The sequence below is a fragment of the Ovis canadensis genome, chromosome 10 (genome assembly GCF_042477335.2).
Source record: "Ovis canadensis isolate MfBH-ARS-UI-01 breed Bighorn chromosome 10, ARS-UI_OviCan_v2, whole genome shotgun sequence".
In the NCBI taxonomy this organism is placed as follows: Eukaryota; Metazoa; Chordata; class Mammalia; order Artiodactyla; family Bovidae; genus Ovis; species Ovis canadensis.
The window spans coordinates 26,701,549-26,715,472 of NC_091254.1; the positions used below are offsets into that span (position 1 = coordinate 26,701,549).

General features: G+C 39.7%; 1 protein-coding gene across 5 annotated transcripts in view; it reads left to right on the plus strand.

The window, feature by feature from the left end:
* Positions 1-13,924, plus strand: part of DGKH (diacylglycerol kinase eta) — a 202,716-nt gene that overhangs the window by 124,574 nt on the left and 64,218 nt on the right. For all 5 annotated transcript variants that reach the window (XM_069601244.1, XM_069601246.1, XM_069601248.1 and 2 more), the window contains exons 5-8: positions 3,784-3,888; positions 4,155-4,287; positions 10,708-10,814; positions 11,473-11,598. In XM_069601244.1, the coding sequence (XP_069457345.1) occupies positions 3,784-3,888; positions 4,155-4,287; positions 10,708-10,814; positions 11,473-11,598 (471 nt within the window). The remainder of the gene's footprint in view (positions 1-3,783; positions 3,889-4,154; positions 4,288-10,707; positions 10,815-11,472; positions 11,599-13,924) is intronic.

Below are 13,924 nucleotides of genomic sequence, written 5' to 3' on the forward strand. Positions count from 1 at the left end.
TGTTTTTATGACTGAAATACTACATATTTGCTTTAGAGACCACAGGCAAACCAAAACAAAATATTTAAATTTTCTACGGTTCTTTCACTGAAAATGACCAATACAGTTATTTGTTTTTTCCTGTTCATGTATTTAAAGTCTTAACTTAATGTTGCTCTTTGATATAATTTTATATATTAATGCTAGATTGTTTCATATGTGTTTTTTATATTTACATGCTTTACTGGACTGAGAAATTATTGATCCTTTTACAACATAATCATGTTGTTGGATTAACCCTTATAGGCCAATAACCATCAAAGTGAAAAAGTATCTGTTTCTACAGAGTTTGTGTTTTATTTGAGGTAGCACTTAGAACACTAATTTAGATATCTTTCCTTTTTTAAAAAATTTTACTGGATTGCAGTTCTTGCCTGGAGAATCCCAGGGACGGGGGAGCCTGGTGGGCTGCCGTCTCTGGGGTCGCACAGAGTCGGACACGACTGAAGCGACTTAGCAGCAGCAGCAGCAGCAGTTGCTTTCCAGTGTTGTGTTAGTTCAGGTATACAGCAAGGTGATTCAGTTGTATCTCTCTCTCTCTCTCTCTCTCTCTCTCTACTCATTCTTTTTCATATTCTTTTCACACGTAGGTTGTCATAGAATTTTGAGAAGGGTTCCCTGTGCTGCACAGTAGGTATTTGTTGGTTATGTATCTTATACATAGTAGTGTTAGATGTCTTTCTTTTTACTCCAGGGATCGAACCCATGTCTCCTCATTGGCAGGTGAGTTCTTTACTGGTGAGCCACCAGGGAAGCTGGGGATGCCTTAGAATACGTAAAGTGCAAATCCTGCAATAAAGGGGAAAAGTCCTCTGCTTCCAGAAACATCCCAGCTTTGGCCCCCAGTCGGGCTTCCCCGATGACTTGGTGGGCAAAGAATCTGCTTTCCAAAACAGGAGACACAGGTTAGATTCCTGGGTCAGAAAGATACCCTGGAGAGGGGAATGGCAGCCCACACCCGTGTTCTTGCCTGGGAAATCCCATGGACGGGAGGAGCCTGGTGGGCTGCAGTCCATGGGGTTGCCAAGAGTCAGACAAGACTGAGTGAGCACCCACAAACTTAGTCTTCCCTGGGAATGGCCCCTCTTCTGTCCTTCCATCTGCCCACCCTACCCTCTTGTCTTGTAATAAAAAGGCTTTCAGAGTAAAACTCAGTAATTCTCAGAGTTTGCTGCTTCTCAGATATTTTCCTAATAAAGATCTGGATGAGGGACCACTGTAGTTTAATGGGGTTTGGTGACGATGCAACCAGAGCCCTTCAGTTAGCAGCTGTGACTGTCACGTCACATTCTTTTCCTCCTCTTCTCGCTGATGAGGAGGAAGTTAAGTTAAAGGTGGGGAGAAGACTCGTGCTTTGGCGGACGGATGAGCGATTGACCCGCAGGGGAAAGGGGCAATCTGGGAGGTGTTACCGGTTGGCCTGGTGAACCAGTCTTGCCTGCCGTTCAGCCCAGCCAGCTCTGAGCTGCTCCCTGAGTATTTTTGGTCCTGCAGCCGCAAAACGAGATCTCTCTGCATTTCATGATTTATGGAGGATTTCCTTTTTCTGGATCAACATCTTAACTTAATAATCAGTAGATTTCTTAATCACAAGGCTTGTAAATCCCGATTACAATTTCTGTATGGCTCAAAAAAATCTTATATTTTAAGAATATATTATGATCTTTACTGGCTTATTATTGCCCGTTTTAAAACGCATTTTTTTTAAAAAGGAGAATTTGACAGTGTAAACATTTTACTTTGTGAATGCATGAAGTACACGCATGATTTATGTTGCTGAAATCCTTCAGCATTGAGGCATTTATGTAGCTTCAAAAACTGCAAGAAAAATTAGATGCTATTTTTCTATCTTTCTTTACCATCTTTATATAGAATTCACAATGGCTTTTAAAGCCATTAAAGATAGTTAAAACCATCAGACATCCTGCCTTACTAAGAAATTAACAACAACAACAACAACAAAATGAAAGAATAAGATAGCAAGCCTGGTTTATTTACCTGTATGATATGTATCTCACTCACTCTAAGGCCATAATGAAAGAGAAGGAATCCTTAAAGTGACATCGTATCATATAGCAGAAAAATTAAGTAAAGCATACAGGAGGTGATACTTAAATACCAGATTTATTTAGTCAGTCCCATTGACATGCAGATGTTTCTGGAGTGTTGTGCCAGTCACTGGAGCCAGGGGTTTTATCATTTAATGGTACCTCTCTGCTGCACTCGATGAGCTGTCCTGGAAAAACATTTTGAAGCAATAAAGCATCCATTTGGCTCATAAGTAATGAGGGAGGCATTGCTCTTTGCATTAACTATTTATTGAGGAAGAGGAGTGACCAATTGCTAATAAGCTTTATCCAGAGAGCATAGTGGAAAACAAAAGAAAAGTGAGGTTCTGTTCAATTTCATGTGCAATTAACAAATACTCAGTGCTGAGTGGTTCGTGCTCCCCATCCATGTGACTTGTGGCCAGCTGTATTTAAGCACGAGTGCCCGTGCAGTGTTCTAAAGTCCCCTTGGTCTGCGGACGGATTGTTAGCCTTAACTAATGACGGCTGAGAGGAGGCAATAGGCAATGACCGGTGAGTAGCTACAGCTGTGCTGATCTCTGTAGCTTTGAATAAAGGACTTATTTCCTAAGATGGACTGTAGTGATTGAGGCTTGCCAGTTTATTCTTTTAGAGAAGTGCTCCGTGTTTGTTTGTTTGTTTGTTTTTAATAGAATTATTATTTTTCCATAACTTGGGAAATCTGCTCTCTAATGCAATATGTAGATTATCACTCAATCAAATGGCTTTTAACCTGAGAAAATGTCTTGTTTGCTCTATAAATAAATATACAATTTATTATTCGGAATTAGTTTCCAGGTAGTAATGTAACATTTTGTTTTTCTTTCACAAATAAATAAATGGTCCCTTCTTTCTGTAAATGCTTAGGGTGTAGCAACTTCAAGATTACCACCAGAGTATTGTATTCACGCATAAATAGTGGCTGCTTTCAAGTCATTTCAGAATCTTACCTCGAAGAATCTTACTTTTGGTACTATAACAGCATGAAATTTTTATTCCTCTTGCTTTAAGATTCTTGGTGTAATGAATTTGCCTTCTTTAGTAACAAGAGAAAAAAGATGAAAGTCACAATTATTTTCTTCTCTTAAAGCCAACTAAAGGACTTGCATGCTAATTTCTCTTCCCTGCTCTCACTAAAAAGTAGTACAGTGGAGTTCTACACAATAGGAAGAAAAGTTCATCACATAAACCATATTACATTACATTACTTAGAATAGTCTTGAAACTGTAATGAAACCATTATGAAATCATTTAATATTACATTCCTTTGATTTTTTAATTAAAAAAATTTCCATATTAGAAAATGTATTATTTCTAAGCTTACTGTGAATTATTTTGAAGTATATTTTAAATTAATTTTCAAGATATATTCCATGAAATAAGAATACTCTGCTCATTTGAGTTCATAGACTTGGGTAAAGGGCTGAAAAGCCTGATAAGTGAATAGCAATGAGATAAAAAACCAGAAAAGATTCGTCAGAATGTGTCTTTCCTAGAAACATTCTGTACCACAGCAAGAACTAAATCCATTTACATTATAGGGAGTCATACTTTCTTCATCAAGGAAGTAAGGACTCAAAGGTTAGAAATAGAATCACCTTGCAATATGTTAGGTCTTGTAATAACCTCTCTTTGTTGCCTGTTAGCAGTCATTAGGTTGAATTATCCCTTTCAGATAATCACTCCATTTAGAAGACTAATGCTGTGCGCGGAGAACAGGAAAGAGATGGAGGATTGGATCAGCTCACTGAAGTCTGTACAGACCAGAGAACCTTATGAGGTGAAGTAGCATCTCTCCTGTCCTCTTGCGCTCTTAGAGAATAAATGTGATCCATAATGCTACAGCTGTATTCTGTGGGGGGTATACGTAGATTCATTCAGAAACCTGTTTAAACCTGATATAGTTTTTTTTTTTTTTTTTTTAGCTAAAGCAAAGTGTTTTAGTTTTAAAAATAATGGATTTGAAATTTCGATCATCATTATGCACCTTCTGCGTATAGTCCCGTTCTCTCGTTTGGCAAACCTACACTGACGTCTCATTTCCAGGTGGCCCAGTTTAACGTGGAACATTTCTCAGGGATGCATAACTGGTACGCGTGCTCCCACGCCCGACCCACTTTCTGTAACGTGTGCCGAGAGAGTCTTTCTGGAGTCACGTCCCATGGCCTGTCCTGCGAAGGTACAGTAGCATCCAGGGCGTGTCCTCCTCCAACACTGTCCTTCCTGTAAACACGCCGCCACCGGCACGTCTGTGAGCAGAGAAACAGCATCACAGCAAGACATTGCCCTTGGGTGAAAGCAGTGAGTGGGAGCCTCTCAGGGGACCAGAGTGTTGTCCTTAAACTGTGGCTTCAAGTGGAGCTCTGCCCAGATACGAACGACTTAGAAAATAGTTTAGCTTAGGAAAAGATAACATGCAATCATCTGAAGGAGGAAATGTCAACCCACTCCAGTATTCTTGCCTGAAAAATCCCATGGACAGAGGAGCCCGGTGGGCCCTTGTCCAAACAGCCTCAAAGAGTAGCACACGACTGAACAAGTGAGCATATTTGCATAAATAAAAATATGGCATCTCCCTCCTCAGGAACTAGCATTTGCTGGTAAAGAAAACTCTGTAGACTGTGTATATCCTTCTCATTTTCCAGCATTGTTTTTCTGTTCTGTTTGATTATAGAGGACAAAACTTTCTGGTGGACAGTATACACTCTTTTGGCAGAATTTCTGATGGTTACTTATACTACATCATTTTAAGTGTTTTATTTCATTTGTGTTTAATGTAATTGGGGCTTCCCTGGTGCCTCAGATGCTAAAGAATCTGCCTGCAATGCAGGAGACTTGGGTTTGATCCCTGGATCAGGAAGATCCTATGGAGAAGGGAATGGCAACCCACTCCAGTATTCTTGCCTGGAGAATCCCACGGACAGAGAAGTTGGCTGTCTACAGTCCAGCGGTTGCAAAGAGTTGGACATGAATGAGCAACTAACACTCACACACATCCTTTTAAATTTCTTTAAAGTTTTCTAAAAAAAAAGGTCTATGCTGTTGTTCTCATCACAGGATTTGTGGGTTATTTTTAAATTTAAGAGAAGTAACCGCTTAACGTCACCAGGAGAAAACTCATACCTTCTTTTGATTTATTTAATAGCTCAGTGGTTCCATCACTGTGTACCTCTTTTTAAACCACATATAATACTATTATTAGCTTTTCTCTCTTAATACAAAAAATTCTTAGGTAATTTTGTAATATAACTATTACAATTAAATAATAGATTAGAAATAGAGTCACAGTTTTAACTCATTTTGAATTATAAAATCCAAGATACATCAGTATTTCAGCTGTTGAACATGACGCAGCTTAGTGCGTAAGAATAAAGTTCTGTAGTTAAACTCTGTGGGTTCAGATTCCAGTTTCAACACTACAAACTCTGACCAGGACTAGTTTAACCCTTTTAGACTTTTGCTTCCTCCTCTCTAAAATGGGGGTAATAGGCATTCATATCTCACAGGATACTATAAAAGTGAAAGGAGAGAATGCATACACTGATGCTGTTTTTCCAGTCAGATAAATTGTAGACACTTGTAGGTGAGTTGTATAAAAAATTCATCAAGCAAACAATTACAGATCGTATCATGGCCTGACGCATTAAAATTCATGAAAACGAGTTGGAGGAGACATACACGTTTTTTTTAGATTTAACAAATGATTGAAAACAAAGACATAATTAGTCTTTCTGACTTTAGTGATGGTATGGAGTTATTCTGAAGGTCTTTGTACAATTACGTTGGTGGTGGTTTAGTCGCTAAGTCATGTCCGACTCTTGTGACCCCATGGACTATAGCCTGTCAGCCTCCTCTGTCCATGGGCTTCTCCAGGCAAGAATACTGGAGTGGGTTGCCATTTCCTTCTCCAGAGAATCTTCCCAACCCAGGAACTGAACCCAGGTCTCCTGCATTGCAGGTAGATTCTTTGCCAACTGAGCTATAAGGGAAGCCCCCCTATAGTTACCTTATAGTCTGTTATTCCTCAAACTGCTAAAAAAGAAGAATCTAATCTAATAGCATCTTAGGTACTGTTAGAACTGATCTGTGGTACTCTTCTGATCTGAGAGTTATGCATTATTAAATATATTTAATTGTAAAGAAGTTGAAATTAACAGTGGGATGACTGGATATTTTTCTAAGCATTTTAAAAGAAAAATGAAAATTACATTAGCTGGTGAGGATAAAAAGCTTCCAAGTCTTTAAAAAGACACGTTACATTATTCTGTTGATAATTAAGTTTCTGATTTTTAGTCTCAATTATAGCATTTTAAAATTATCTTTTAGAGGAATATATGTTAATATTCAATTTTTTTGGTTGATAAAAATTTTAAATCTTGCCATTAGTATACTTAGAACTGTAGCAGATTTTAGAAATCCCAAAGGTTTTATGAATACCCAAAATGGTTGCCTTTTATTTTGTGTTGTTTTATTGTTTAGTTGCTAAGTCATGTCTGACTCTTTTGTGACCCCATGGACTGTAGCCCACCAGGCTTCTCTGTCCATGGGATTTCCCAGGCAAGAATACTGGAGTGGGTAGCCATTCCCTTCTCTAGGGGATCTTCCTGATCCAAGGATCAAACCCACATCTCCTGCATTTTCAGGGGGATTCTCTACAATGAACCACCAGGGAAGCCTTTTTATTCTGTGAGACTGTAGTTATTTAGGATACATTTATTGTAAACAAAGTTAAACTTTAGAAATCCCCTTGAAATCTGCATAAACTGCTTGTTTAGCAAAACTGAAGGCTTACAACACAAAAAATTTTTAAAGTTATAACAGAGGTGCAAATACAGGAAAAATTCATTCAATAATGACAATGAATAATGCATTATAATAGAGTCCAGCTTCCAAGGTGCAACGCCAATACTATTTTCTTAGTCTTTCTGCCCTCTTTTCACAGTAAAAGGAGTCTGTTGATTTATCTTCTAGGCTTGTGTTGAACAATAACTGAATTATCATTTTAAGGCCTTGCATATATAAAATATATGAATGAAAAACAGAAGGCAGAAAATACATTTCACAGATAATTCCCCAAATCAATTGAGAATGGTAGTTATAATTTCAGAGCATAATTGTGATTCACTGGTATTTAAACAGCACTCTAAGAATAAAAAGTTAGATGGTAGTTCTTTTCAATCAATAGCTTAAAATATCTCTACACAGGTATTTATGAATTTTTGTCTTAACCACGGTTGAACACTTAAAACTTGTTGAAGACTATATTGCAATGAAGAATCATCATTTTATTACAAGCCAGTATATTTTTTAAGTTCTGTGGTGTAAAATAATGGCTATTACAGGTCAGGAAAAAATGCTTTATTTCAGAATCACTTGTTTGGAGAAAATTGTCACCTACCAAATTAAGGTGCCTATTCCTCATGTCCGTTCCATAGTGACCATAATTTCATTTATTTGTTTTATTTTAATCATTGTATATTATATTAAACACCTTTGTGATTCTCAACGCTCATTGCATGAAGAACTTTATTATTACAAAAGTGATTTTTATTTTTCATGAACTATTTAATTTTTAATGGCAAAATCTTCAAAAAGCCATGAAATTAGACCCTGTTGCCCTCCTTATATTACTTCCTTCTTTGTCTCTTAGAAAAGTTATTGACTATCAACACTTATTTGTACTTAGAAAACAGCTTGCTTTTTTAAAACTAAAACTAGACCCATTCTTTTGAGAAATAAAATAACAGATTGAGCCATTTAAACAATTTAAAAATACTAACTAATGTAAAAGTCACTTGCCTTATAGCAAACAGGAGCAGATATCATGCTGAAGTAACTTTTCAAACAAAACTTGCTTCCTGCGATGCTGTTTCTTTACATTTCGGTTTCTCAGCAATAAAGTTAAGTGGAAATTTTGCTTTCTATATGAGGTCTGTTGCTTGAGTCACAAAGTCATTTACAGCAAAATATTATGATTCCCAGGAAAGAATTTGTCAATTTTCACAAAAGAGCAGGTAAATGAAACATTGCCAGTATCTATGTACTCATATTGTTTTTAAGGAAAAACGGCTCGATTTAAGTGGCCATTTATATACTGGCTATTTATGATACCTGAAGCATTCTGAACATTTGGCTATATAGGCATCTTATTTATCTTACTTGACCTGTTTGTTTTCATGTTATATTAAATTAAGACAATTTAAAGAGAAGGGCTCATAACCTGTTATTTCAAATTTGTTAATGGTTTACTGGTAGAAATTCAAAAACCACACGAAAAGGAGCCACTTTTTCATTTTGAATTTTGCAACAAGTACCTTACTTATTATGTTTCTACCAAAATGATCTCTGCTTTTAAATATTTCTCTGAAAAGTCAGAAACTCGTTATAATGTCAATATTCATTAGCGATTGGCTAAATGTGTGTTAATGCGTGTCCTTGGTGGGCTTCCCTGGTGGCTCAGTGTAAGGAATACACCTGCAGTGCAGGAGACATGGGTTCGATCCCTGGGTCGGGAAGATCCTCTGGAGGAGGACACGGCACCCCACTCCAGTATTCTTGCCTGGAGAAACCCATGGACAGAGGAGCCTGGTGGGCTACAGTCCACGGGGTTGCAAAGAATCAGACAGGCCTGAACAGCCAAACAAGTGTGTCCTTACAGGGATGGATAAGCGTAGTAGTCAAGTTCTGATTTTCATAAGCAAGTTTTGATTTTTCAAGTAACCTGTGGTTTTTTTTTTTTTCCATGTACGTGCTGCTTCTGTCTTGCTGTTTCCTCATATTTCTCTTTTGTAGGTACCTTTCTGATGATATGGCTGGGGAGCTTTAGTGATGCATTTAGTGGGGGTATCACTTCATCATTCCCTTCTTCTGCATTATCATGTAGTCATCGCAACAGGATACTTTTTAAATCTTTTTTAAAAAAACATCATTTGTTTTTAATTGAAGGATATATCCCTAGGACTTCCCTGTAGCTCAAATGGTAAAGAATTTGCCCATGATGCTGGAGACCAGGGTCAATCCCTGGGACGGGAAGATCCCCTGGAGGAGGGCATGGCACCCCACTCCAGTATTCTTGGCTGGAGAATCCCATGGACAGAGGAGCCTGGCGGGCTACAGTCCACAGGGTCGCAAAGAGTTGCACACGACTGAGCGACTAACATACACACAGTTGCTTTACAGTGTTACGTTGTTTTCTGCCAAACATCAGCATGAATCAGCCATGAGTTCAGTTCAGTTCAGTTCAATCGCTCAGTTGTGTCCGACTCTTTGCGACCCCAGGAATCAAAGCACGCCAGGCCTCCCTGTCCATCACCGTCTCCTGGAATTCACTCAGACTCACGTCCATTGAGTCCATGATGCCATCCAGCCATCTCATCCTCTGTCGCCCCCTTCTCCTCCTGCCCCCAATCCCTCCCAGCGTCAGAGTCTTTTCCAATGAGTCAACTCTTCGCATGAGGTGGCCAAAGTACTGGAGTTTCAGCTTTAGTATCATTCCTTCCAAAGAAATCCCAGGGCTGATCTCCTTCAGAAAAGATTTACCTAAGTCACCTCCCTTGAACCTCCTCCCGCCTCCCTCCCCCTCGCACCCCTCTCAGAGTTCTGGTTTGAGTTCGCTGAGTCGTAGGGCAAGTTCCCAATGGCCATCTCTTTTACACATGGTAACGCGTGTTTCCATATTACTGTCTCCATGCGCCCCACCCTCTCCTTCCTTACCCACTGCCCTTCCTGCCCCGAGTACATACGTCTGTTCTCTGTGTCTGTGATTAGTTCATCAGTACCATCTTTCTAGATTCCAAATATTTGTGTTAGTATACAATGTTTGTTTTTCTCTTTTTTACTTACTCACTTCCAACAAGATACTTTTTAAAAAATATTTATTTGGCTGTCCCGGGTCTTAGTTGTGACATGGGGGATCTAGTTCCTTGATCTGGGATCGAACCTGGGGACCCTGCATTGGGAGCACCGAGTCTTGGCCACTGGACCATCAGGGAAGTCCCAACAGGACACTTTTAAAAGACAGTGCCATCTTTGTGACCCTCGTCAATGTATTTCCCATGATGTCTGGATATTTTCTTGACGTACTTGGACTTTCGCATTCCCCTGAATTATCTTGTTCTTTATCTCTCTGATATTTTCAAACTTTTTATTTAAGTGTAATATACGAACAGAAAAAAGAAAACATCAGAAGGGTATGCAGTTTGTTGAATTTTCACAAACTAAATGCTTTTATGTAATCAGCACCCAGGCTTAGAAATTGGATGTTACCAGAACTCCTGTGTTACTGAATTTTATCTTCTCGTGTGTGTGTGTGTGCTGTCTCCTTTCTCAAGAATTAATTCTTTTAGTATTTATGTCTTTTCTTCTTTTAGGAGTAAGTGAAATCTCTTTAAGTAGCAATCTGTAGCTTGATCAGAATGCTTCATAAGCACATAATATTTGCTTCTTAGAATATTGACTATTATTGAAGAGTAATAAAAACTTTAAAAAATATTATCTTTCTTCTACTAATCCTCCCCAGCCCTTTGAAATTTCGTGCTGTGATTTCCTTTCCTCATTGGTCCACAAGTACATACTTAGCAATGGCTGGCTTTTTTTTCAGTGTGCAAGTTCAAGGCTCACAAACGCTGTGCAGTGAGGGCAACGAACAACTGCAAGTGGACGACCCTGGCCTCCGTCGGGAAGGACATCATCGAGAACGAGGATGGGGTAGGCTCCCTTCCCCTTCCCTCTCTCCCGGGCACCCCCACTCGTTTGTCCTCTGCTCCCGTGGAAATTAGGTGGGAGCCATCTAAGTAGTTACAACAGGGAGTTAAGAGGCAGTGTTGATTATTAGGATTAGATGGAGAGTTTGGGTAGACTGTGAATTTTTATTTTCAATTCCATCCTTCACAGCTTCTTTCAGCTCTGAAATTTTAAGAGGACTGTGTAAGGGCTTAGGAGGGGTTGTTGGGCCGGGCTGATGTTGTAGACCCCTATCTGGCCGACTGAGGTGCTCTGTAAGGCTCAGCTCAGCTGTATACTCAGACACTCACTCCCCAGACTTTGGGGCCTGCTCCCCCCACCTTCAAAACCTTATCTCCTTTGCATGCAAATCTCTGATACCCCTTCCTGGTCACTTTATGATAATCCCTCTCTGTGCTCAGCGAGAGTACACATCCTGCAGGGTGGGGGTTTAGTTTTATTTTTGTATCCCTAGAGTGCTTGGGCATAATAGACGCTCATTAAAAGTGGGGAAATGAGTGCATGCAGGAATGATTCATGTTGCTGATTCCGTGGAGTAAGCAATCATTGTGTCTCTTCCCTGGGCTAAGAATGATGTCCGCCATGGTCTTTACCTTGACTGCCCTTTCTTCCTGCTGTGCAGGTGGCCATGCCACACCAGTGGCTCGAGGGTAACTTGCCCGTGAGCGCCAAGTGTGCTGTCTGCGACAAAACGTGTGGCAGTGTTCTCCGTCTTCAAGACTGGAGATGCCTTTGGTGTAGAACGATGGTGAGAGTTTTATAAATGTTCTCCATTAAAAGAAATGTTTCTTCCTGTATCTTTTCATCTATGAGATTTAGAGACAAAGCTAAGAATTTATGGCGGAGCACAGCTGATAGTACATGTACCCGTTTTGGTGGTGGTGGTTTAGTCGCTTAATCGTGTCTGACTCTTGTGACCCCGTGGACTGCGGCCCGCCAGGCTCCTCTGTCCGTGGGATTTCCCAGGCAAGAATACTGGAGTGGGTTGCCATTTCCTCCTCCAGGAGATCCTCCTGACCCAGGGATGGAACCCACGTTCCCTGCATTGAAGGTGGTCTCTTGCATTTCTTTACCAGCTGAGCTACAAGGGAAGCGCATTTTAAGGTGCACCTTTTTCAAAGTGTATTCCTTCCACTCTGGTTTCTTCTGCACGTTTCCTGTTTGTGACACCTGTTCTTGTTATATATTTCTTTTATTTGAAGACCTCTTTCTCGCGGTCTTACTGTTTTTCATCAAGCTTTAGCCGCATCTAGTGGTTTGCTATTTTCAGCCCATTTCAACACCGGTTGCTGACAGAAAGCCACCAGATTTTGACTGACAAGCAAGGTGTGAGTTTGCTACAACCCCGTGCATGTTCTCTTGACAGAAGGAAGCCGAATTCAGTAGACCATGCACTGATACAATTTAAATTGTATGCATTTATGTTTTAGAAATGAGTAAATGTTTAAAATCTTCTGGAAGCAGATAGAGCATAGCATGGAGCCCACGGCAAGGAATGGTCTAGCCTCTGACAGACTGCGTGAGGGCTGGGCCTCCATGCTGCAGGAGGGTGGTCCGAGCAGGACCTCAGGGTGACCTCACGGCCCTCAGACAGCAGGGCGAGGAGGCACTGTGTGCCCACTTGAGCACTGGGCGATGCCGTCCGACTAGGGTGCTGGTTGCCTTCCATTGAGACTGAGTTGTTTGGTCCTGTTTTGAGTCTTGGAAGTCACCCCCTCCCCCCAACAAAAAAGATGGGAAACCATTGCTCTCAGTAAGTATGCTGAAGGGACTTCTGTGGTGGTTCAGTGATTAAGAGTCTGTACTTCCACTGCAGAGGTGCAAGTTCAATCCCTGGTCTAGGAACTAAAATCTTTTCGTGATGCGGCCAAAAAATTAAAATAAAAATAAAGAATAGTGTTAATAAAAATTTTAAAAATACTGCTGATTTGGAGATCAGTGAATGCAAAAGGTCTGCATATGATGTCTTGATTTTGTAATCCGTGGAATTGATTCCATGAGCCATGGAGGAGAAATAAGCCCTATGACTTTTTAGTCAGGACTGATAGGTTATCTTGTGTTTCTTTTTCGTCTTTGAATCAAACATAATTCTCCTGATCACCATGATTTTGTTTTCCATGACTTTTTAGTCAGGACTGATAGGTTATCTTGTGTTTCTTTTTCATCTTTGAATCAAACATAATTCTCCTGATCACCATGATTTTGTTTTCCTTCATCAGTTGCCTCTTTTATTGGCGTAGGTGTTACTTTTTATTTTTTTATCCCATTTAATATAATATACAGACTATATTGGATAATCTCGCTCTTCTTGGAGTTTTTGTGCAACCCTAGCCCTGAAAACACTCTTGTGCCATTCAAACCAGATTTTAAGTCAAGATTCCATCCCACCTAAGATTTCTTTTTGGGGCGGTAACTGCTGACGTATGTCTCTACCACTGCTTTTATTAGTCTGTATTTACTGAAGTCTATTTCTCTCCTTCTGAAACTGCAGCTGCTCTTTTCATAACTTTTTGAAAAGAAAGGAGATCATCTGTGTGATGATTCATTTTAGAAAGATCTTATAAAAGTTATCTTTGCCTGCAATATATAGCTCTCTACTTATCTTTAGTCAGCTGTTTTGTTTTTTTTTTTAATTGAAGTATGCTTGATTTACAGTGGTGTGTTAGTTTCAGGTGTACTGCACAGTGATTCGGTTATACATAAGTAAATATACGGGTGCATATATATTCATTTCCAGATTCTTTTCTCTTATAGCTATACAAAATATTGAGTAGAGTTCCCTGTACTGTACAGTAGGTTCTTGTTGGTTATCTATTTGATATACAGTAGTGTGTGTACGTTAATCCCAAACTCCTAATTTATCCTGCAGACATGGGAGATAAACTTACAGTAACCAAAAAGGAAAGCTTGCTGTTATTCAGTCGCTCAGTCGTGTCTGAGTCGGTGATGCTGTCCAGGCATCTCATCCTCTGTTGCCACCTTTTCTATCCCTCCTAATCTTGTACATCATATATGCTATCATTTGTCTGTTATGATATTATTTTGCCTTTAGACTATGAGTTTCTAACAGCAGA